The following is a 22,254-nucleotide window of genomic DNA, read 5'->3' on the forward strand; positions in this document are numbered from 1 at the left end:
CTGGTTTTGCCTGTAGGACAATAAATGATATGTGGATAGATCCAGAGCTAGAAGAGACAGGTAAAATTAGAATATGTGGAATGTAGAGAAGAGCATAAGTTTAATGAGAAAGATGAAAAAATTAGTTATGTCCTTCAGAGTATGTGAAAGTTGAAATATCATACCTCATACGTATGGATGAATTGGTTAATTTTTGTTGAATCATTTTTGGTGTCACAGTCAATAAAATCCTTAGAGCAAGTTAAGATGCTATATATTTTAAGCATTAATGGAGTTTGAGATAATAAACATTGTACCCTATAGTTCTTTGCATTTAAGTCATATACCTAAGTAAAACATTTATAACAAAAATAAAATCTCTTAAAAAACTTTAGGAGAAACAGGAAACAGAACAATTTGGCTTCTTACGTTATCTAGGCTACAGGTTTGGTAAGCATTCTTCTTTCATAGCAGCTACTATGTTTTAAATGTGAATATAATATAAACTAATTTCTTGGGGTCAGAAACATTCTTTGAAAGCAATATAATTTTTTGACATCCTATTACAGTCAAATTTATAAAGATTTTTTGAATTTAATAAAATTATATGGAAATGAATTAATTTCATTAACTGATGATAAACATAAGTTGCATGATATATGTTTATATTCTGAAACTTTCTAATTGATTTCTTATGGTGATTTATAATTCAATATTTCATATTAAAAGGTTTCATGAATAAAACTTTAAAAACAAAACTCTAAATCCAAAGAAAAGATATATTAATTTTTGTAGACAACTCACCAAAATATTCATTTAGAAAAGCAAGAGAGGCCACATAGCAGCCAAGGCTGAGGAATTCAGCCACCACCATTAACCAGTGCCATGTCCTTATGGTAAGGGCAACCATTAATAGCTCAGTCAGGATTAGGGCAGTGAAGGAAATGGCAACGACATGGACAAATTCAGATTCAAAAAGCACCAGGGCTCCGTACATTAGAATACCACCTGAAAAACAGGTTAGAAATGGCTAGCAATTATTACTTTGTCAACTGGACTTAGAAAGTTAACTTAATTACAATGAAGATGACTACCAGAATAATAAAATAATAGTGGAAATCTTTGATCAGAGAAATCACTCACTGATTTTTTAAAATAGAACTTGAAAAATACAGGAAATAAGTGCAAGAACTTTCAAAAGCACACATAAATATGTTATAGTATGTTTTACTTTGGATTTGGAATTGGGTAAGTTACACAAAGTAACTAAGTCAAGAAAAAAATATGGAAAATGAAAGCTTTTAAGAATTTTAATATCTAGGGGAAAAAAACCTATAACCCCATAGCAATTAGTGGGAATAATTAAACATTTCAATGTACTATATCTGATTCATCTGTTAATTACATTTTCAATAATATTTCATTCATTTCTAGGTCAAAGGAAGTTAATGACTTCTAACTGATTATATAATTTAGATTTCTTAAACAATCTAGCTATCACCCTATGAAAGAAACCTACTGTGCAGGGTAGGCAATGTGATAAGCACTTGTTAAAATTTTTCCTGGATTAGTATTTAATTAAGAACAGGTTGATTTTTAGACGCCATGCATCAATAAAAACACCAATCCACATAGCATTGTGAAAAGGGTTGGCATACTGCTGGAATATCGATTTACGAGATAAACAGAAAGCAATATATAATAGCTGATGAAATTTCAAGCTTTGGGAATTTAACCTGGAGCTGAAAACAACATTGTTAATAGAAGACAAAAAAAAATCTTTAGTCTAGTAAAATTAGGGACCTCACCTACCTTGATAAATACTGATTAAAACCCAGATGAGGAAGGTCTTAAATGATAAGGATCGTCCCTGAAAAAAAAAATAGTAGGATAGGTTAGTTAGAGTAGAAAAATCTGGTTGATTCATGGATTTTCAAAATAGTTATACAAGAGGGGCACATTTATCTAAAATGTATAGGTTCAGAAGGAAAAAATCAACATACATAAACTTTATAACTAGTTATTCAGTCAACAAGTAAAAAAGAAAGTTTTCCCCAAGGGACCAAACAACTTGATATATTTGTATTCTTATATTATAATTTCAAAGATGCTTGATGGTCCCCCTTGATGAATCAGCATTTTTGATGAATCAGGTTTTGAATGTTTTAATTTTAAAATTCATTGTTCCCCATAAGATTAAACATCAAGTCATGTAAAAAAACCAAACATTTAAATACACTAGAGGAGCAATCCATGGTGAATCTTTCCCTAAGGCGAGTAATTCTCTTGTAATGCAAATCTTCCTTTGTAAATAAAGATTTTCATACACTAGATTTTTAAAAAGTGGGGCATGACTATGTTAGTATTTTCATCATAAATACCAGATAGGCTCCTATCTTTTCAATGAAAGTAGTTTTGTATACATAAGCATGCACCCATACACCTCACTCCCATAAATATTATATATTTATATATCTATATACTTGCATTCACATATGTATATATAGATTACCTATCTATAATATTCTTACATAATATAGATAGCATCCATATCATGCCCTCTAACTGTGGGTATTGAGTTCTCCAAGACTTCATCCTAAAGCCCTTACTTTCCCTTTCTAAACTCTCAGTGACCCTTATCAGCTCTTATGGTTTTAATTAACATCTCTATGCAGTTGACTCACAATCTTAGTCTATATATCCAACCTTAGTCTCTCCCCTGAGCTCCAGTCCCATATCATCAATTGTCTTTGGCCATTTCAAATGCAATGTCCTGGACAGATTTCAAACTCAGTATGTCCAAAATTAAACTCGTCTTTTTCACCAAACCTATTCCTCTTCCAACCTTCACTATTTCCACCATTTCCCCAGTTTCCAGGTTTGTAACCTTGGCATTATTCTCAACTCCTGACTCTCCCTCACCTCACATATCCAATTAATTGCCAAATTTGTTTTTACCCGTAAACTATCTCTCACTTCTGACAACTTCTCTCTACTTGAAAAGTGATCATCTTAGTTCAGGCCCTCATTACCTCTTTGTTAATTACTGTCATGCCTTCTAATTGGTCTCGCTGCATTAAGTCTCTCTGCAGTGCAGTCCATCCTACACACTGCTGTAAAAGCACAGGACCTTGAGCACAGATCTGACCATATCACTTCTCAACTCAGTAAACTTTTCCAATGCTTCTAGGATAAAGCATAAAATCCTTCATTTTGCTTATACAGATTTTTACAACTCTGACCTAACCCATCTTTCCAGGTTTACTGGACATCACTCCTCTTCCTCACTGTAGTCTAGTTGAGCAGTCTTTTTTGCTCCTCACGTATGACAGACACTCCTATCTCCAAGACTGCCTACCCCCCATGCCAGGAGTGCACTCTCTTCTCACCTATTGTCTTTCTTTCTTAAAGACACAGCTCAAGCATTATTTTCCAAATGAAACCTTTCCTGATCCCCCAACTGCTAGTGCCTTTGCTCCAAACCCACCTTGTTGCTAAATTTGTATATGTGTTTATATACATATATGAAATCTCTCTCTCTGTCTCTATGTCTATCTCTGTCTCTGTCTCTCTCTATATATACATATCTCCTTTCCTTCCATCTTAGAATCAATACTGTGTATTGGTTTTAAGACAAAAGAGTGGTAAAGGCTAGGCAATGGGGGTTAAATGATTTGCCCAGGGTCACAGAGTTAGAAATTGTCTAAGGCCAGGATTGAATCCAAGATATCTTATCTCTAGGCCTTGTTCTTAGTCTACTATCCCATCCAGCTGCCTCCTGTATATATTTACAATTTTTTATTTTTATATTTATTTTGTATGAACTTGCTGTTTTTTCCTATTGGAATGTATTGCAAATAGGGATGGTTTCATTCATCATATTTTTATCTCCAGCACATGATACAGTCCATGATGCTTAATAATTACTTGATTGACAGAGAGAAGGAAATCAGATCTATTGTCTCATAGGAAGCTCTTAAAACAGTGGTTCTCAACCTTTCTAATGCTGTGACCCTGCAATACAGTTCCTCGTGTTGCAGTGACCCCAAACCAAAAAATTATTTTGGTGGCTACTTCAAAACTGTAATTTTGCTACAGTTATGATTTGGAATGTAAATACCTGATATGCATTATGTATTCTCTTTGCTACAAATTGAGAGGTTGAGAACTACTGCTTTAAAACATCATCTAGGGGCTGGTGGTGAAGTAGAGGATGATGTAAATGAATACTCCCAGAAAACTGCCTTTGCTGTCTACTATATCTAAACTTCACCCTTTAATATACTTAAAACAAGTAAGAGAGACCAAAAAGAATATTTATGGCTAAAGATTAAAGTCACAATACAGTCTAGCAACAGAGAGGAAAGATACTGAAATAAAATGTTCCAAAGGAAAAGTAAGAATTATTAAATGAAAACTGTATCTTGAGAAGTTACAGTAATTCCATGCTATTAATAAGGCATGGAAAATAATAGTAATAATAATAGCTAGCATTTATACAGCATGCCTTACAAATATTTTCATTTAACTCATACTCATAACAATCTTCGTAAATAAGTGTTATTATTACTATTACAGTTGGGGAAAATGAGGCAAACAGCAGTTAAATGAATTGCCCAAAGTCACACAGTTAAGTAAGTATCTGTGAGGACATTTGGACTCAGATCTTTCTGACTTCAGGTCCAGTGCTTTCTTCTGGCAGAGGGAGTGACCATTTATCTTAATCCTCTCATTTAAAAAAATTAATTTTGATTCAATTCAATTTCAAATTCCATTTGGAGAAAGAGAAATGCACCACAGCACTTTATTTACTACATACATGTATACACATACATAGATAAAAAATTATGTGTAGAAGGTTGAATGTCAACTATTTCCACAATAGAGAAAACTGATGAATACAATTCTGTTTATAATTAGATTTTGAATGATTTTGAATGGCATGGATTTATTTAAGATCCCATTCTCTGATTATGTGTCAATATGTAAAAATACTGACGGCCTGAGTCTCTGTATTAAGTGAAGATACCAAATTCAAATATACTTTTGAAATTCAAACACATCATCACATATTGGTAATTTATTGATTTTTAATGAAAAGAGAATCAAATTTTACCATATAATTGACATCTAAAGAGGTCCCTAATTAGCAAAATTTCTAATTTTTCTTTGTGGTGGGTACTATTGAGCTCAGTTTTTGGCTATATCAGATTTGTATGCACATATAACTTTTTTTAAAGCCCTTACTTTCCATCTTAGAATCAATACTATGTATTGGTTTTCAGGCAGAAGAGTTGTAAGGCCTGGGCAATGGGGGTTAAGTTACTTGCCAAGGTCACATAGCTGGGAAGTGTCTGAAGGCAGATTTGAACTTAGGACCTCCACTTTTTAGGCCTGGTTCTAAATTCACTGAGCCACCCAGCTGCCCCTAACACATAACTTTTTGAGGAATCATTTTCCTAAAGGAATGTACTTTCTGTTTTATGATGTAAATTAATAAAATTATCTTTATAGTGAAGTTTGCTGTAATAAATCCATTGTAAGATTTATCTACATAGAGCTATATGGATATATGTATTATTATTTTCAATAGTACCTGTAAGCATATTGGATATCTGTTTTACTTGGCAGATCAAAATGGAATATGGCATATCATCATATTCCTAAGGCAAAATATGTATTTCATTCAAAGCAACCTTTTGAATGCCTAGGAGCTTCAGCGAGGGGAGCCCACATCAGTTCTGTGAACAAATGATTAGCCTGAGAATGTAAATGCTATGACTCTTATAAATGGCCACATTAGCTGTTGCAGGATATGTATGGGAGGCATGGTGATGAGTGATTGGATTTGAGGGCCCTGTGGGGAGTGAGAGTCAGCCTGCTGGGGAAACTAGCAGCTAGAGAGAGAGAGAGAGAGAGAGAGAGAGAGAGAGAGAGAGAGAGAGAGAGAGAGAGAGAGAGAGACAAGGAGGAGGAGGACAGGAAAGATTGGGGTCAGCATGCCTGAGAAGGCCTGAGTGGAGAGTGGAAGAAACAGCACCATGCCTGGGGGCTATGATCTATGTTTACTGTGACAAAAAGAAAGACTTTTCCAGAGAGTAGAGCACTAAGCAGGACAACATTTTCAGGGGGGTGTTTCTTTCCTACAGGATGATGTTGATGAAAATAACTTCACATGTAGATGTTACCAGGGTTGCTATTACAGACTTAAGCAAGTTGAGAAACAGTGATTGCTAATCTGTTCTTGGGGAGAGACAGGGTTGGTGCTTTCAGTCATGTTACATGGACTTCTTTACTCTTCAGAGTGAGGGGGGACTCAGGGTTTAATGATGCCTTTGGCTGAGAGCAGCAGTGCCTTTGTGTGAGAGATTGGGGTCTTGCCAGCAATTTCAGGCAAGTGTGGCTGCTGTACTCACAATTAGCTGTTCACAGATGCTACCTATGATACTCGTAGAGTAAAGGCTAAGAGAGGCAGCAACGGAGCAGCAGATACAGTACTGGGCTTCATGGCATGGGCCTTCTCTGTGCCACAGGGCACCACTGTCTCCAGTGGCTCTTTACTGGAAATGGTGACTGAGTTGTCTGGGGCACAATAAGCCCTCCAGAAGCCTGGCCTTCCACCTGCAGCATGGCGTCACTAAGTGAAGCTTTCTCAACACCACCAGGAGCTGGCCTGCCTCCTTTCCCCACAGTGTCTGAAGGGAGTGGCCCAAGCTCTCTAGTCCAACCTCACCCGAATAAGAATGATACTCATTTGTGATCATCTGGCCTAGGATTGAAGACCTGCAATGGTGAGGAATCAAATACTTCCAGAGGTAGACTGCTCCCCTTCTAGAGAGCTCTAATTGTGAAGAATTTTTTCCTCACAACAGGCCTCATTGGGATTCACTGAGAGACACTTCTTAGAGGAAGTATGATCTAAAGGAGGTCATGTGATGGTATAAAAGATGGGTCGGTACTCACGAAGGACATCCTGACAGAATAAGGATACAAAAGCATCAACAATGTCTCCTTCCTCTCAAATAAAATCTTATAGAATTGAATGTAAAACATTATATTTACATTTTAAAAATCAACTACATAATGATAGAATAGAGGAAGCCTGGCATAAATAACAGTCATGAAAACATTTTTAGGAATTTTTTTGACAAATGCAATGTGAATCAACAATGTGACACAGTTGCTATTTTGAACACAATCTTGAGAGATTGAATTAATGAAACCAAGGAATACTGACTATATGCTGTCCTAGGTCAGACAATCTTCAGTAGTATTCTAATGTTCATGCTCTTATTTTATTATTCATCTCTACGTGTCACGTTTTCAGAGGAACACTGATATACTGGGACATATCTAGGAAGATGATCAGGATGTTGAAGGGACTTGGGACTTGAAGTCAAATCACATAAGAATCAACCAAAAGAATTAGGAATAATTTAAGAAGATAAAAGTTGAGTGGGATCTGATAAGGATCTGTAAATATTTTAAGGACAATCATTAGGAAGAGTAATTTAAATATATTCTGCATAGTTTCAGATGAAGAAATTGACCAGTGGGAAGAATTTAGAGATAACAAGATTTTCAGCCAATATTGGGAAACACTTGCTATCAATTATGGCTGTCTAAAAAATGAAGTAACTTACTCTATAAGATAATAAGGTCCCCATTACTGAAAGTTACAGAGTATGTAACAGGCTGTATGAGTACTTCTCAAGGAAATACTTATTATTCTGTACTAAATGGTATCTAAGGTCCCTCTCCATCTACGATAATATAATTCTGTAATAAAAAGGATTAATGAGTAAGTGAAATATACTAAAAATTATATAAAAAAGCACCAAAGCAAATCCATCTCACAAAGAATAATTCAGGCATCTCAATAAAAAAAAGCTCCACACATGTCAAAGAATTAAGACACTAATCAATTTTAAAGGATTGGGGAAAAAAATACCACCAGTAGAATAAAGTTTAGGGGAAAATAGGATGCTTAATAAAAGAGTTTTCTGAAACAGCCATTTTAGGTATAGTAAGTCTCTCTTTTAGGTTCAAAACTAAGCCTTGAGATAATATTGTTGACATTTAAGCTCTAATTTCTTCACCCTAAAGGGACAAATTGGGATTTTTACAGTTAAAGTTTGGCTCTCCATATGAGTCATAAGCTTGCAATGCAACTTGGGCTTGTCAAGAACTGGGAATTAGATTCTATTCAACTTGAACTTATTGTGCCAAACATCTGTTTGTCTATTACAGAGGTCAGGGTCAGGTAATATAAACATTACTTATAAAAATCCAGAATTTGTAAAAGATGCAACTGAAGCCTGAATGAATGTAGAATTTAGGATAGTTATCCAGGGAGAGGCTATTGTAGAATTTATATAGAATGGGGTCTTCTTTATAATTTTAAAAATCTCTGTGAACTTAAACAATCCAAATCAATCTAATAAGTATTTATTAAGTATCTGCTATACCTGGAGAGGCAGACACTATGTACTACGTACTGGGGATAGAGACAAAAAAAAGCAACTTTCTGTCCTCAAAATGTTTAATAATAAAATAATGATAGCTAGTATTTATATAAACACTATGTATTAAGTACTGTGCTAAATGTTTTATAAATAGTGTAACTTGTTTGATCCCCACAACAACTCTCAGTTTTAGTGCTATTATTATTCCAATTTACAGATGAGGAAACTGAGGCAAATAGCAGTTAAGTGACTTGCTCAAGGTCACATGACTAGTAAGTAAGGTCAGATTGAACTCAGGTCTTCCTGAAATCAGGCTAGTACTCTGTCTACCATACCACCTGACTGCCTTAAGTTTACTTTCTAATAGAAGAGAGATATATAAATAGCCACATGAATAAATAAATAAATAACACACACACACACACACACACACACACACACACAAATTTATGGTAATTTGAGAAGGATGGAGAGAACACTAACAATAAAACCAGAAGAGAGACAAGACAATCCTAAAACCATCACACATAAAAGGAAAAACATTAATTTTGGCCTGTAAATTAAACGCCAAATGTTTTAAAAGAATTTTTGAAGGCTTAACATAATACAGTTCTGTAGATAGTTTGATACTATAACTCTGAGGGGTTTTTGACAGCTAGAGCCATTAAATTATGACTCAGTCTTTGCATTCTTAACCACAAGCTTGAAGTATTGCAGAAATACACTACATGGCTCACTTCACTACGCATCATTTGGTTTGTGCTTGTCTCCAAATCTCAGATGAATGTGGCTTCTTCTAGAAGGCCACAGATCATCTCAGATGAATACAGTCTTTTGTATGGTCATGAGAGGGATGAGTCCACAAATTTCCTTTTATATTTACAGCACCCCAAAAACTTAAAAGTAACTGTACTCATTATGAGCAGACTTTAGTAATTTAAGGGAGAGTAAGTTTCAGAGAAGCTATAATTCAGTTGCTTTATACAAGTTATAAAGTAATACAATACACTATTTCCTAGAAAGAATAAAAATTGTAAGATGGAAGAAAAAAAAGTTTCTTCTATTCAAGATTGACTAATTTTTTGCTTTGTCAAAAGAATGCTAGAATGGTAATGAATGTACTATATTAATTCTTAGGCCACAAAAAACCCCAACTAAGTACATCTAAAAAATAGATTCATAGAACCATAGAGCTGAAACATTAGGCATCAATGAGTAAAATCTCATTGTTTTATTTTATAAATCAAGTGACTGAAGCTATGGAGGCGATTGGTTTGCCCAAGGTCATTAGTAAATTAGTGATAGAGCTGGAATTAAAACTCAGGTCTTTTCTCTTCCACAAGCCCATTCCTTTATAGCATGAGACTTCCCTCTTTCTAAGAAAAGTATTTGATATTATCATGATTTCTTTCTGAAAGGCAATATAGCTCAAATGAAGAAAAGAAGCACTTATTATGTGTTTACTACATGCTAGGCAAGCACTGTGCTAAATTCTGGGGATGCAAAAACAGTCCTTGCCTTCAAGAACCTCACAACTAACAGGGGAGCAGCATATACAAAGAAAGTATATATAGGATAAATGAAAGAAAATCTTAGAGCAATGATGGGTACTTAGAGCATTTAAGGGTATTGGGGAAGCTTTTTTGCAGAGTGAGATTTTAGCTGGCACTTAAAGGAAGCCATGAAGCAGATAAGGACTGAGAGCACTATAGGCAGGGGGAGAAAGCCAGAGGAAAAAGCAATAAAAAATGTAGTGTCTTGTTTAAGAAAGAGCAAGGTGGTTGTGCTATGCAATTATAGAATACTAGAAGGGAAATAAAACATAAGAAGACTGGAAAGGTAGGATGGGTTCAGGTTATGAAGGACTTTAAGTCAGAGTATTTTATATTTGATCTGGGAAGCAAGTATCAAGTCTAGGCATGAGGTGATGAAGGCTTGCTGCAGGGTGGAGGTAGTGTCAGGAGAGAAAAGGGAGCAATATTTGAGAGATGTTATGAAGGCAGAAGCAACAGGACTTGGCTATGGATTATGTATGGAAGATGAGAGAGAATGAGGAATCAAGGATGATATCTAGGTTGCAGATCTGGGTGACTGGGTAGATGGAACCCTTGATGGTAATAGGGAAGGTAGGAAGAGGGTCAGGCTTCAGGGGAAAGATAATGAGTCAAGTTTTGGAAATGCTCAGTTTAAGATCCTTGTTGATGGGATAACCAGTGCAAGCTCTTTTATAAGACAGTTGGAAATGTGGGACTAGAGGTCAGGAAAGAAGTCAGAGTTCAATAATCTAATCTTTACAAATACCAGTAATCTGCTGGGTCATCTTGCATTTATTACTTGCTTTCCTTGATTTAACAATTTTTAAAAGAACAAGATACATAATATAAAGTGCTTCAGAAATAGTATTTTCATAGTTCTAATGTCCCTTAAATAAATTCTTAATATTGAAATGATCACTGAGTACTAAAAACCGCACAATTTGATAGGTCCCACATTGGTTACAATTGAAATGGATTTCTCTAGAACTCATGGCATGCACTATCTGTGCCACTCAATTGGTACTTAATTATTTGCTTTGTGAATTTTTTTATTCTGTTCCATTGTATAAACTTAAAAAAAAATATATATATATATATTTGTGCACTGGACTCCCCATTAGATTATAAGTAAATAGGGGCAGGACTATGTGGATATATTTCACTCAGTGTTCTGTACATCACAGGCAGCCCACAACCATTTATTGAATGACTAAAACCATGTCCAACCCATAACTATTTAACATTTATGGCAGTAGAAATTATGAAAAGGAATTTCAATTGTTCTTCATCTAACCAAGAAAAGATCGCAGAAAAATCAAACAGTGTACATATGAACCATTTCATTCCATTTCAGTACAATTTTACTTAACTGAAGAAGTTCAGTATTTTAATATTACTTTGGCTACCAAGGTCTCGGAACTATGCCAGTTACTAAAAAGGAAACATTATATGACAGCAGTAATATCAACTTAAGCAGATAAAAGTAGATGGTGGATTTAAGTAAAAAAGAGATATGGGAAACTGAATGGCTGGACTGGCCACACAGAATGAACACTTCAGGACCAGATTTGAAGATACTGAGTTACTGGTCATATTAAATGAAAATGGAAACCTAATATCCCCAAAGAGATCCAATCCAATTAAAACTGAATATGGCTTAGTGGTATTTCAACATGCTTAATTGATATTAAGTGATGGCAAGGAACTTATTGACTCAGTGACTACAGCTGGAGATGAATCAGCTACTTCATCAGAAACTTGTGACCAACCCTCCAAATATATGGTAGATGCTGGGGTAATTTAGTACTTAACCTGCTAGCATAATTACACAGTGTCCATTAAATAAAAGAACAGGCTGCTATGTATAATTCAAATCCTTGGTATAGGCAGAAACAAGAGTGGTTTTTTTTGTTTTACTATCATTTCTTTTTCAATACCCTGTATAGTGAACAACTGTGTACTGACATTATATGCTAACAGTATAGCATGTAAAAATAAAATTTGGTCTGGAGACTTTGTACAAGAGTTATAAGCATTTATTGGTGAAGAGATAGAGAGTGAGAGATTGAGAGGTTTCAGCCTAACTAGAACTGACTCTTTATCTGGCTTGCCATAGATCAGGGGCTAAGATAAACTTAGAGGGCCAAACATCCAGTGCAGGTCTGGAAGCTAAGAGAGAGCAAGAGAGCTACCCACTTGGGTTTAGGGACCCTCCTTTCCCACTGGCTTTCAAAAGGCATGCCCTCTGTTCCTTCTGAGATGACATTCTGCTAGATCTTCTCTATTGGCTAGGGATGTATATGCTGAAGCTGGCTTTGCCATGTTTTCTGTCATTCATGTTGGCATCAGGGAATGCCAGGGCTAGACTCTGTACTCAGGTTCAAAGTTCTCTAAATAACTTTCTTCACACAACCATGAGATGGAATTAGGAGTAGTTGTTACATTTTTAAAGCAGTTTAGCCAAGACTTCCCATGTTGTTTTGGGTAGTAGCTCAAATTTTTTACATCTTAGTAAATAAAGCTTATTTTCATTTAGCATAGTTTTGAGACAAATTCCACCTAACCTGTAAGAAGTCCCTTACAAAGGCACAAAAGGAATCTTTAAATAACAAAGATTTTTCTTTTACTGCAATATCCACTGTGCTTCATCATTTTGATGTAACCATATGATGTTTCCTGATAGTGATAAAGCAGGTTTGGGGCAGCCTTTTATCACTGAGGTAGCAACAGTACTGACGGAAAACAAACAAGAAGCACTTGAGAGCTGGGGCTTTTTTTGTTTTGTCTTTTTATCTTGGGTGCCTGGTATAGTACTTTGCATGTAGCAGACATTTAATATTTTCTTTCTGAAAGAAGGAATTCATCTGCAGTGAAAGATAGAGGAAAAGAAACTTGGATTTGGAATGAGAAGAGCGTGGGTAACCATAGGCAAGTCATTTGTATCAACCCTAGGCCTTGGTTTCCTCACCAATTAAATGAGGGAGAACTAGATGATACTTAATGCCTCTTCCAGCTCTAATCTATGACCCGGTAGACTCAGAAAGATTACATAAGATTACAAAGCTAGTTAGAGGCTGAGCCCAACTGGAACCCATATCTAACTTCTAACCAGTTCCTCCCCTCACCCCCCCATTACATGATGTTGCTCCAATATTATAAAGGAAATGAATGAAAACTTGATTGCTTTCTGTTGTCAGTCTTAATTCTAAACGCAAAGAGAGCTAGTGAAGCCTTCTGATCAAAGCCCGCGGCTCAGCAAGGCTGGACCCATAGAAAATTATAAAGTAAGGCAAACCTATACTTAGCACTTCTAGCTTCTCCTTCATCCCGTTCCACAGTATTCACTCCCTCCCTTTTCACATCTCCAAAATACCCAATATAATAGTAATAATAATCTCAGTGGTTTTCTTTATAAAATTTTACAAAAAATTTGCAACATACTTTCGTGTTGTGATCTACCACAGAGGACAGGTTTATAGCAATGCACTGCATGAGAAAAGAGGCACGGGACCTCAAGGTAGGCAGTAGGAGCCCAAGTTCCCACATTGACACTTACAGCAGTTTGACTACAGAAATCACAACTGCTTTGAGCCTGTCTTTTCATCTGTAAAACTGGTATGATGATCTTTTTACCTGATGGTAGCATCACTCCTGACACCCATCTGAGTCACACCACAGGAACAGACTGGAGTGACTAAGGCTGGCCAGCCTGGGGTGTTGCCTGGCAATCATATACCTATAAGAACATTATCATTCACCTGCCATGTATGGCTAACAGTTCCTACTTTTTCCTCTATACCTGTATTACTCCAACATGGATGAGACAGTAGCAAACCATCTCTAGGCTTTCCTTCTTTTAACCCCATCTAACCATCCTCACCCCACCCCAGCCACGGTTCACTCCAAATATGCCCTCCCCTTTAAAGCACTGCACCCTCAGGAATTTCTGTTCCACAGGGAACACATTTCTTGGACTTCTTTTCCTCACACTCCTTCCATCAGCTTCCTGAGACCTGGCTTTCCCTAGATGACCGTCCTTAGTCATTATCTCTAGCAATCCCCCTGACTCAGTGGCCCTGGAGAAGTCAGAATACTTCATAATCGCACTGCCACTTCCAGATTCCTCCTTTACTGCCACCATCCAGTCACTTCTCAGTTCAAAATCACTCCAAGAATTTTGTATCCAGTTCAGATAATGACTGTGGCTGCATCCTGGTCCCAAGATCATTCTCAATGTCTCATATCCTGCCAAAATATCCTAGGGAACTTCTGTAGCCACATTGATATTCCCTCAAATTCCTTAACCTCCTAATTAATTACTCAGTCTCTTTAAATCCCAAGACGTACTCCTTTCTTTAACTCAGTCATACCCAGGGATGGTCACAGCTTAAATGTCACTGTCATTCATAAATGCTTCACTTCAATGATAGAAAAACTGACTTCTATCTAATCATAGCCTCCCATCATGGCAGCTCTTCCTATGCCTCACCTCTCCTAAACACATTCTTCACTCCCATCATACCCAGCCAGGGGGCAGCTAGATGGCTCAGTGGATTGAGAGCCAGGCCTAGAGACATGAAGTTCTAGGTTCAAATCTGGCCTCAGACACTTCCTAGCTGTGTGACCCCACTTAACAACCCCATTGCCTAGCTTTTACCACTCTTCTGCTGATTGGTTCTAAGGCAGAAGGTAAGGGCTTAAAAAAAGAAAAAGTATCCACCCCTAAGTACTATTTCAGGCCATTAGTCCTGCTATAAATGCACTTTTCTCCCTTTCCAATCTCCAAAATAATTTCCAAAATACATCATAGTTATCCAGTTCAACTCTTATTATCTTTGATTCTCAGGTTCCTTACCCCTTTGTAAAAAAGTTAACCGCTCACTAAATTTTAGCTCATACTTTCTGCCTTATATGCTTCTATTTAAATGTTGCTAAATGGAAGAGTAGTAAATCACCTAACTGGGTTGACTGGGTACTTTATAAATTCAAGTTTTCTAACTTCACCCAGACTCTCATTGCAACAAGGCAACATGATTCTACCTCTTCCCTTTCTCAGCCAAAGGCTTTACCTTTTAACATACTAAGAAAACTGTGGCCATTTGATGTAAATTCCCCCTTTTCCCATTCTTCATTCCCAAATCCCTTGATATTACCCCACTATTTTTTCCCATCTGATGAAGAAGTAGTTCTTTATGCTAAGGCCAATAGGTATCCTTGATTCCATGCCCTCTCATGTTTTCTAGCAGATTGCCCTAAATCATTACCTCTCCTCTATCAACCTCTACTTTTTGGGAGTATACATGTGAGTGTGTTTGGACATGACTCTCTCCAGGTTTTTCTCCTGTCTCTCTGAGCAACTCTCAGATTTCCTTTGATAGCTAGTCATCTACATTACACTCCCTAAGTTTGGGTATTCTTTAAGGCTCTGTACTTGGCCCTTTTCCCTTCTTTCTCCACACTCCCTCTTAGTGATCTCATCAGCTTCCATGTGTTTAATTATGCCCATACTCATCTCTATGTGAACATATATATATGTAACCACATAGGTACATATATATGCACATGTATGTGTACATGTCTACATCAAGTCACATTTCCATTCCTAGTCTCTCTCCTAAATTTCAACCCAACATCACTAATTGTCCATTGAACGTTTCAAAGTACATGTTCTAGAAACAGCTTCAACTCAATTATGTAGAAAAAGGACCTAATTTATTCCCACCCCACAAATTTAACTATTTTTGTTGAAGGTATTGTCATCTTCTAGTTCCCATGATCGTAACCTTGGAATTATCCTGGCTTGTCACTTTTCCTCACCTTGCATATCCAATCAGTTGTCAGATTTTGCTGTTCTATTTATATATATATATATATATATCTTGTCACATAAAAACCCATCTTTTTACCCACTCAGCCACCACTGAAGTTCAAGCCTCAAGGATGCAATACTTCCCAACTTGTTTCCCTATCTGAAATCTTTCCATAATCTAGTCCATCATATAAATTGCTGCCAAAGTACATTTTCCTTAAGTGTAGACCTGACTATGCCCAACTAATAAATAAATCCAATGGGTGCCTAGAAGCAACATTGCTCCTAGGATAAAACAGAAATTTCTTTAACATTTAAGGCCATTACCACCTGATTCCAGCTTACTTTTCCAGTTTCACCGTACATTACTCTACTTTCGAAATCTGTGATCCAGCCAAACTGGGTTTTTCTTTGAGTCTCTCATGTCACATTCGTATACTCACCTTCAGCCTTCTTATCTTTGCATTGTTTACCACCCATGTATGGAATGCCTGTGGCTGAACCTACCTCCCACTCTCCAACTCACAGAATCCTTCTCTTAAAGCTTTTACAATGAAGCCTTTCTTAAACCCAACTCTGCTTGCTAGTGCTTTGGCAGATATTAGAATTGATTCACCTTACATTTATTTTTTAGGTATTTATATTTGTACTTGTTTTGCCTGTTAGAATGTAAACTTATTGTGAAAATGAAATGCTTCATTCTTTGTATTTCTTTTCTCAGTGCCCAGAATGGTGGGTGACAATAAATGCTTATTGACTGATGCTTAAATTTTTGAGGAAACACTCAGTTCCTGAATTTTTTTTTTGTTTTTGAAATTCCATTTAGAATTAATATGACAAAATAATTAGGGACAATCATACCTGAGAAATGAGAAAACCAGAATGCATCATTCATAAATTCCATAAAAATTTATTTTCATCTACCAACTTGGCTTATTTCTTTATATTGAAAAAAATTTTAAAGGGCCAAGACTGTATCTTTGGCCTTCAGAATTTTAAACAAAATTCACCTTCCCTTGATTCCTTATGCATATTCATACCTTTGTTAGGTCCTTGTAAAGCTCTGGATACAGCAATGCCATTTCTGGTTTCACATCCTGATCCAATACTAAAGAGAATACTGGAAACATTGTATAGATAGTTGCATACCTTAAAAAGCAAAGATATAGGAAACATGAAATTTCATAAAGCAGTACATTAAATTTCTGTTAACATGGTTACTGAAATCTCAGATCATAGCATAAGACATAAGCATTGAGACCTGTGAACCTATGGCCAGAGAGGGCACACTGTGAAAAGGGAATTCTTTGTTCCCTTCGCCTATTTTGAGTTAACACACCTTTTGATTGAATTAACAGACGCTTGAACTAGGTGGAGGAGCTCACAAACCACTTAGTGAATTCACACCCTACCTAGTGCTAGGTGAGAAGGCAGCAAAATACTAGGAGAGCTCCACCCTTTTTTTCTAGCTCAATCAGTCAGGACCTTGTGAATTCTTTAGAAACCTTTCAATCAGGAAATTGTGAACTTTTTTTGATGAGTATTCATCCCTCTAGAAGGTGGGAACTGGTTCCCACAAACACCGCCCCCTGGACAGTGCTAGGCAATTTAGAAGCTGTGTTTGGTCCCTATGAAGAGGAGAGGAGACAAGAAGTCACTATAAAAGGCCCTGAATTTCTGAGGCTAAAGGAAGTTGACTCCAAGAAAGAAGTCAGCTTTAAGAAAGAGTTGGACTTTAAGAAGGAAGTTAGCTTCAAGAAGAAGGTTGGTTCAAGGAAGAAAGTCAGCCTCAGGAATCAACTTCAGCTTGAGTCATTGTCTTGACCTGCCTCTTGGAGGGAACCTGGGTAAGTGGCTAGCTGGTTTTCTATTCCTGTCTTCTGGAGAGAGTTTAATTCTGGTTGAAGGTCTTTTCTACCTTTTTGTATTTCTCTACTTTCATTCTTTCCATCTCTTTTGTAAATAAAATCTATTAAAGGCCACTTTGACTTTGAGCAATAAGACTTTGAATCATATTTTATTTAAAACCTTAATTTTAACCCTTGCAATGTAGAGCTCTCTCTATGGTCACATGCACTGTCACCCCTCAAGTTTGTTACCAGAAAGGCAGAGAGATCTGGGTAGAGCTGCTCCCAGCCCACTCTCTCTGCCCAGCAGTCCAATGGGAGTGCTTACTCCCTCCCCTGAGAGGAGCGCCCTCTCCCTCCCCTGTCTGGGGTAAGGTGGTAGGGGGTTTGAAGGGGGCACTTGGTCACTGGGGGAGTAGGGCACAGTACCCAGTCTGGAGGGACATAGCATGCAGCGTCTAAAAGGCTGGTCATCACTGATCTAGACTATAACTGAGAATATTAACAAATATTGGAAAAAATATCTCAAAGCCCACATTATGATTCATAGTCTGCCAATATTCATTGATGTTGAATTCTTTTATCATGCTATTTTTAAATGTAGGAAAATTTTCAGACTAGTAAAACATTCTGATAGATCATTGAGCTGACAGAAACATCAACAATAATAACAGCAACAACATTTAGATAACATCCACTGTATTCTAGGTACTGTGCTGAATAAGCACTTTACAAATACTATCTCATTTGATCCTCACCCTGAGAAGAAGGTGCTATTATTACCTCCATTTTATTATTCCCAGTCAAGGAAACTGAAACAAAGAAAGAGTGAGTGATTTGCCTAGGGTTACACAGCAAGGGATTATGAATCTGAATTTGAACTCAGATCTTCCTGACTCCAGGCCCAATACTCTACCCATTATATCATCTAGCAGCTCCAGATCTAATGGTGATACTGTTCGCAAACCTATGGGAGATGAGGACCTGAGGCCATTCAAGAATAAATGTACTACCTCTTCTTTACACAGATGTTCAGGAAGAGGATGTTCTGTAACTTCTTTTGGCCTACTAAATTCCTTAGGATTAACAAGATAACAATAACAGCAACAAAACTTTAGCAGATACTTGGTTTAGGCCATACTTAAAAAAAATGCAGTTAGGTGAATTACTCAAAATAATGAATATTGTAAAATAGTCACATATATTTGAATTCTTACTATTCAAAGTTATAATTATGTAAAATATGAAATTGGATCCAGTCCAATGGAAATACGCAGTGAGAATCTGAATATTTGCTGCTACTACATAGAATTAATTATCCACACTAATCTGAACATAGCTAATGTCATTTTCTTTTTGTTTCTATGAACTATGTTATGCAAAACTATTAAAGTGATCTAGTATACTCTTGTTTTACCAAATCTTTTGGTTGCTTTCTATTTTTCTTTAGGTGACTATAAGTTGCTTAATAATTATTCTAATATTTTCCATACACCGATGATAAATTTGTTATCTCTAGAGTTGTATTTTCTCCCTTTCTTTCATTAGTTTACCTTTTGACCCCTTGCTTTAGTTTTCTGAATCTTATTCTTACACCATGTTATTTATATATTCTTACAGGTTGATGTTTTAAAAACCAATGGTAAAGATGATTTAAAGGTGGCTTTTAAAAGACAGTTGATGTGGTATCCACCCCCACATAGAGGTAATATTGCCTTAGAAAATTAGGAGTGGTAAATTTACTTTAAGTAAATTTTAATACTTCTGGGGTCACAAAGGTCCTTTAGAAAAGTATAATATAGAAGATTATTTTTAAACATATATAAATGAATTTAGTATTACCTGAGAGAGTAGATTCTAACATTTAATCATAATTTTAACAATATAATCCTGATTCTTAAATTAAGTAGTAATTATTTCTTCTTGTTTGTTTGTAATTTAAGTTCATCATCTTGAAAATGCAGAAGGAAACTGGGAATGATTACATTGTATTTAGGTCCTCATAAAAAAAGCATTACAGAAATGCAAGGTAAAATTAGTACTATTATGTAAAATCAGTGCTATTTAAAAAAATCTATAGTGTAATAATTAATACAGTTTTAAACAATGGCAAAGCATAGAAAAGAGCTGAAATAGCAGAAAACTGGTTCTTTTTTGTAACAAAAAGATTTACCCTATCTTGGATTTAAAATACTATTTGAAGTATTTCTGGAGGCAAAAGTACTAAAAAGTACTACCAAAATTTATGCTAACTTGGAAAAATTCTTATAGGATAGTATCTGTACATCATCTGTCCTTATTCTAAACACTCAAGGTTTGAGATGAGGCCTGAGTACATTTTAAGGCAAAATTCATGAAAACTGCAGTTGAAATGAGAGGATCTCAAGCTCTTAGAGCAGAAATGGGAAAATAAGAAAAAGAAAAAAGAGATTGTTGAAATCTGGAGCAATAATAGTATTATACAATTTATTAGGCCACAAGATACATAACCTAGTATAAACAAATTTATGTATATAGCACTTAGTCTACCAAGGATAAAGAATGTTAGTGATAGAGGAAATAGGGCAGCTAGGTGGTGCAGTGGATAAGTGGCAGGCCTGGAGTCAGGAAGACTTGAGTTAAAATTTGATCTCAAAACTTACTGTGTGACTTTGGCCAAGTCATATAACCTTATTGATCTCAGTTTTCTTGTCTGTAAAATGATCTGGAGAAAGAAATGGCAAACCACTCCAGTTTTCTGCCAAGAAAACTTCAAATGGGGTTAGAAAGAGTCAGACCCAACTGAAATAAATGAACAACAATAATAGAAGAAATAAACAGGAGTCTAACAGCAACTTGAAGAAGTTAAGCAGGGTACTGAGGGTTACTAGGATAATATTGAAGAGGTAAAAAAAATCAATCAATCAATGGTCAGATTTTATAAAATAAGATAGATAGGGATTATCATCAATGAGAGAGACAGAAAGAGAAAGGAGAGAGAAGAGAGAAAAGGAGAAAGAGAGGGAGAGAGAGAGAGAGAGAGAGAGAGAGAGAGAGAGAGAGAGAGAGAGAGAGAGAGAGAGAGAGAGAGAGAGAGAGAGAGAGAGAGAGAGAGAGAGAGAGAAGGGGAGGGAGAGAGACAGAGACAGAGATAAAGAGAGAGATATCTATTCAAGTATTTCTCCATGAGGGTCATATAGTAAAAGAACTAAATACACACACACACACACACACACACACACACACACACACACACACACACACACACACACACACACACACATATATATATATATATATAATTCACCTGATTTGGAGAGTTCATGTCCATTTATAAACAATTAAAAATATACTTGCAGCAGGGATTCAGGTAAGCTTCTCCCCTCTCATATATCTTGCATAAACAAAAAAGATGTGCTTCCACACACATCCAGAGATAGGAGGAAGCATAGAAAACACAAAGAGGATGAGACAGAATCTCAAGGTACATAGAACATTTGGAGAAAGACCTGTTCATTCCTGGGGATGTTACTGGGAACCTTATGTACTGAGAAGCCAGTTCAGCTGGAATCACTGAAATGATCAGAGACCTATGAATTTGTGGATCTGTCTCTTATTGGTTCTACAGAGATTAGCAGAGAGGGAACTGGTTTAGATCTATCCCCCCTACTAGTTAAAAACCCAATTCCCTTGTCTTCTGGAATATCATATTCCAAGCCTTCTAGTCCTTCAATGTAGAAGCTGCCAGATCCTGTGTAATCCTGACTGGGACTCCAGGATATCTGAATTTTCTTTCTGGATGCTTGCAGTATTTTCTCCTTGAACACAGAGCTCTTGAACTTGGTTATAACATTCCTGGGAGTTGTCATTTGGGGTATGTATGTATGTACTCACTCACTCTTACCTTCCATCTCAGAATAAATACATGGTAATGGTTCCAAGGCAGAAGAGTGTTAAGGACTAGGCAATGGGGGTTAAATGACTTGCCAAGGGTCACAAAGCTAGGAAGTGTCTGAGGCCAAATTTGAACCTAGGATCTCCTGTCTTTAGGCCTGGCTCTCAATCCACTAAGTCACCTAGCTGCCTTATCATTTGAGGGTTTTTTGCAGGAAGTGATCTTTAGATTCTTTCAATTTCTATTTTACCCTCTTGATCAAGAATATCAGGATAGTTTTCTTGAATAATTTTTTTGGTAATATTATGTCTAGGCTTTTCGTTTGGTTATGACTTTCAGAAAGTTTAATAATTTTAAAATTGTCTCTCCTGGATCTATTTTCCAGGTTAGTTGTTTTTCAAAATGAGATACTTTATATTTTCTTCTTCTAATTTTTCATTCTTTTGCTTTTGTTTTATTGTTTCTTGATGTCAAGTGAAGTCATTAGCTTCTATTTGTCTAATTATAATTTTGAAAGAATGAATTTCTTCCATGACCTTTTCCATTTGTTTCATTCAACTTTTCATGGAACACCTTTCTTCATTAGATGGTTATCTTTTTTCCCAGTTGATCAATTTTGCTTTTTAAACTGTTATTTTCTTTTGGCATTACTTTCATTCCCCCTCCCCCATTTTTCTTAGACCTGTCTTATTTGACTTTTTAATTCTTTTTTGAGTTCTTCCAGAGTTTGAGACCAATTTTCATT

At 36.2% G+C, this 22,254-nt stretch overlaps 1 protein-coding gene across 5 annotated transcripts in view; it reads right to left on the minus strand.

Moving 5' to 3' along the window:
- ATP9B (ATPase phospholipid transporting 9B (putative)) overlaps positions 1–22,254 on the minus strand; it is a 558,010-nt gene that overhangs the window by 9,471 nt on the left and 526,285 nt on the right. For all 5 annotated transcript variants that reach the window (XM_056823547.1, XM_056823546.1, XM_056823545.1 and 2 more), the window contains 3 exons: positions 16,829–16,937; positions 1,792–1,849; positions 784–987 (listed from right to left, as the gene is read on the minus strand). In XM_056823547.1, the coding sequence (XP_056679525.1) occupies positions 784–987; positions 1,792–1,849; positions 16,829–16,937 (371 nt within the window). The remainder of the gene's footprint in view (positions 1–783; positions 988–1,791; positions 1,850–16,828; positions 16,938–22,254) is intronic.

Source organism: Monodelphis domestica, chromosome 3, assembly GCF_027887165.1.
Source record: "Monodelphis domestica isolate mMonDom1 chromosome 3, mMonDom1.pri, whole genome shotgun sequence".
NCBI classification, from domain to species: Eukaryota; Metazoa; Chordata; class Mammalia; order Didelphimorphia; family Didelphidae; genus Monodelphis; species Monodelphis domestica.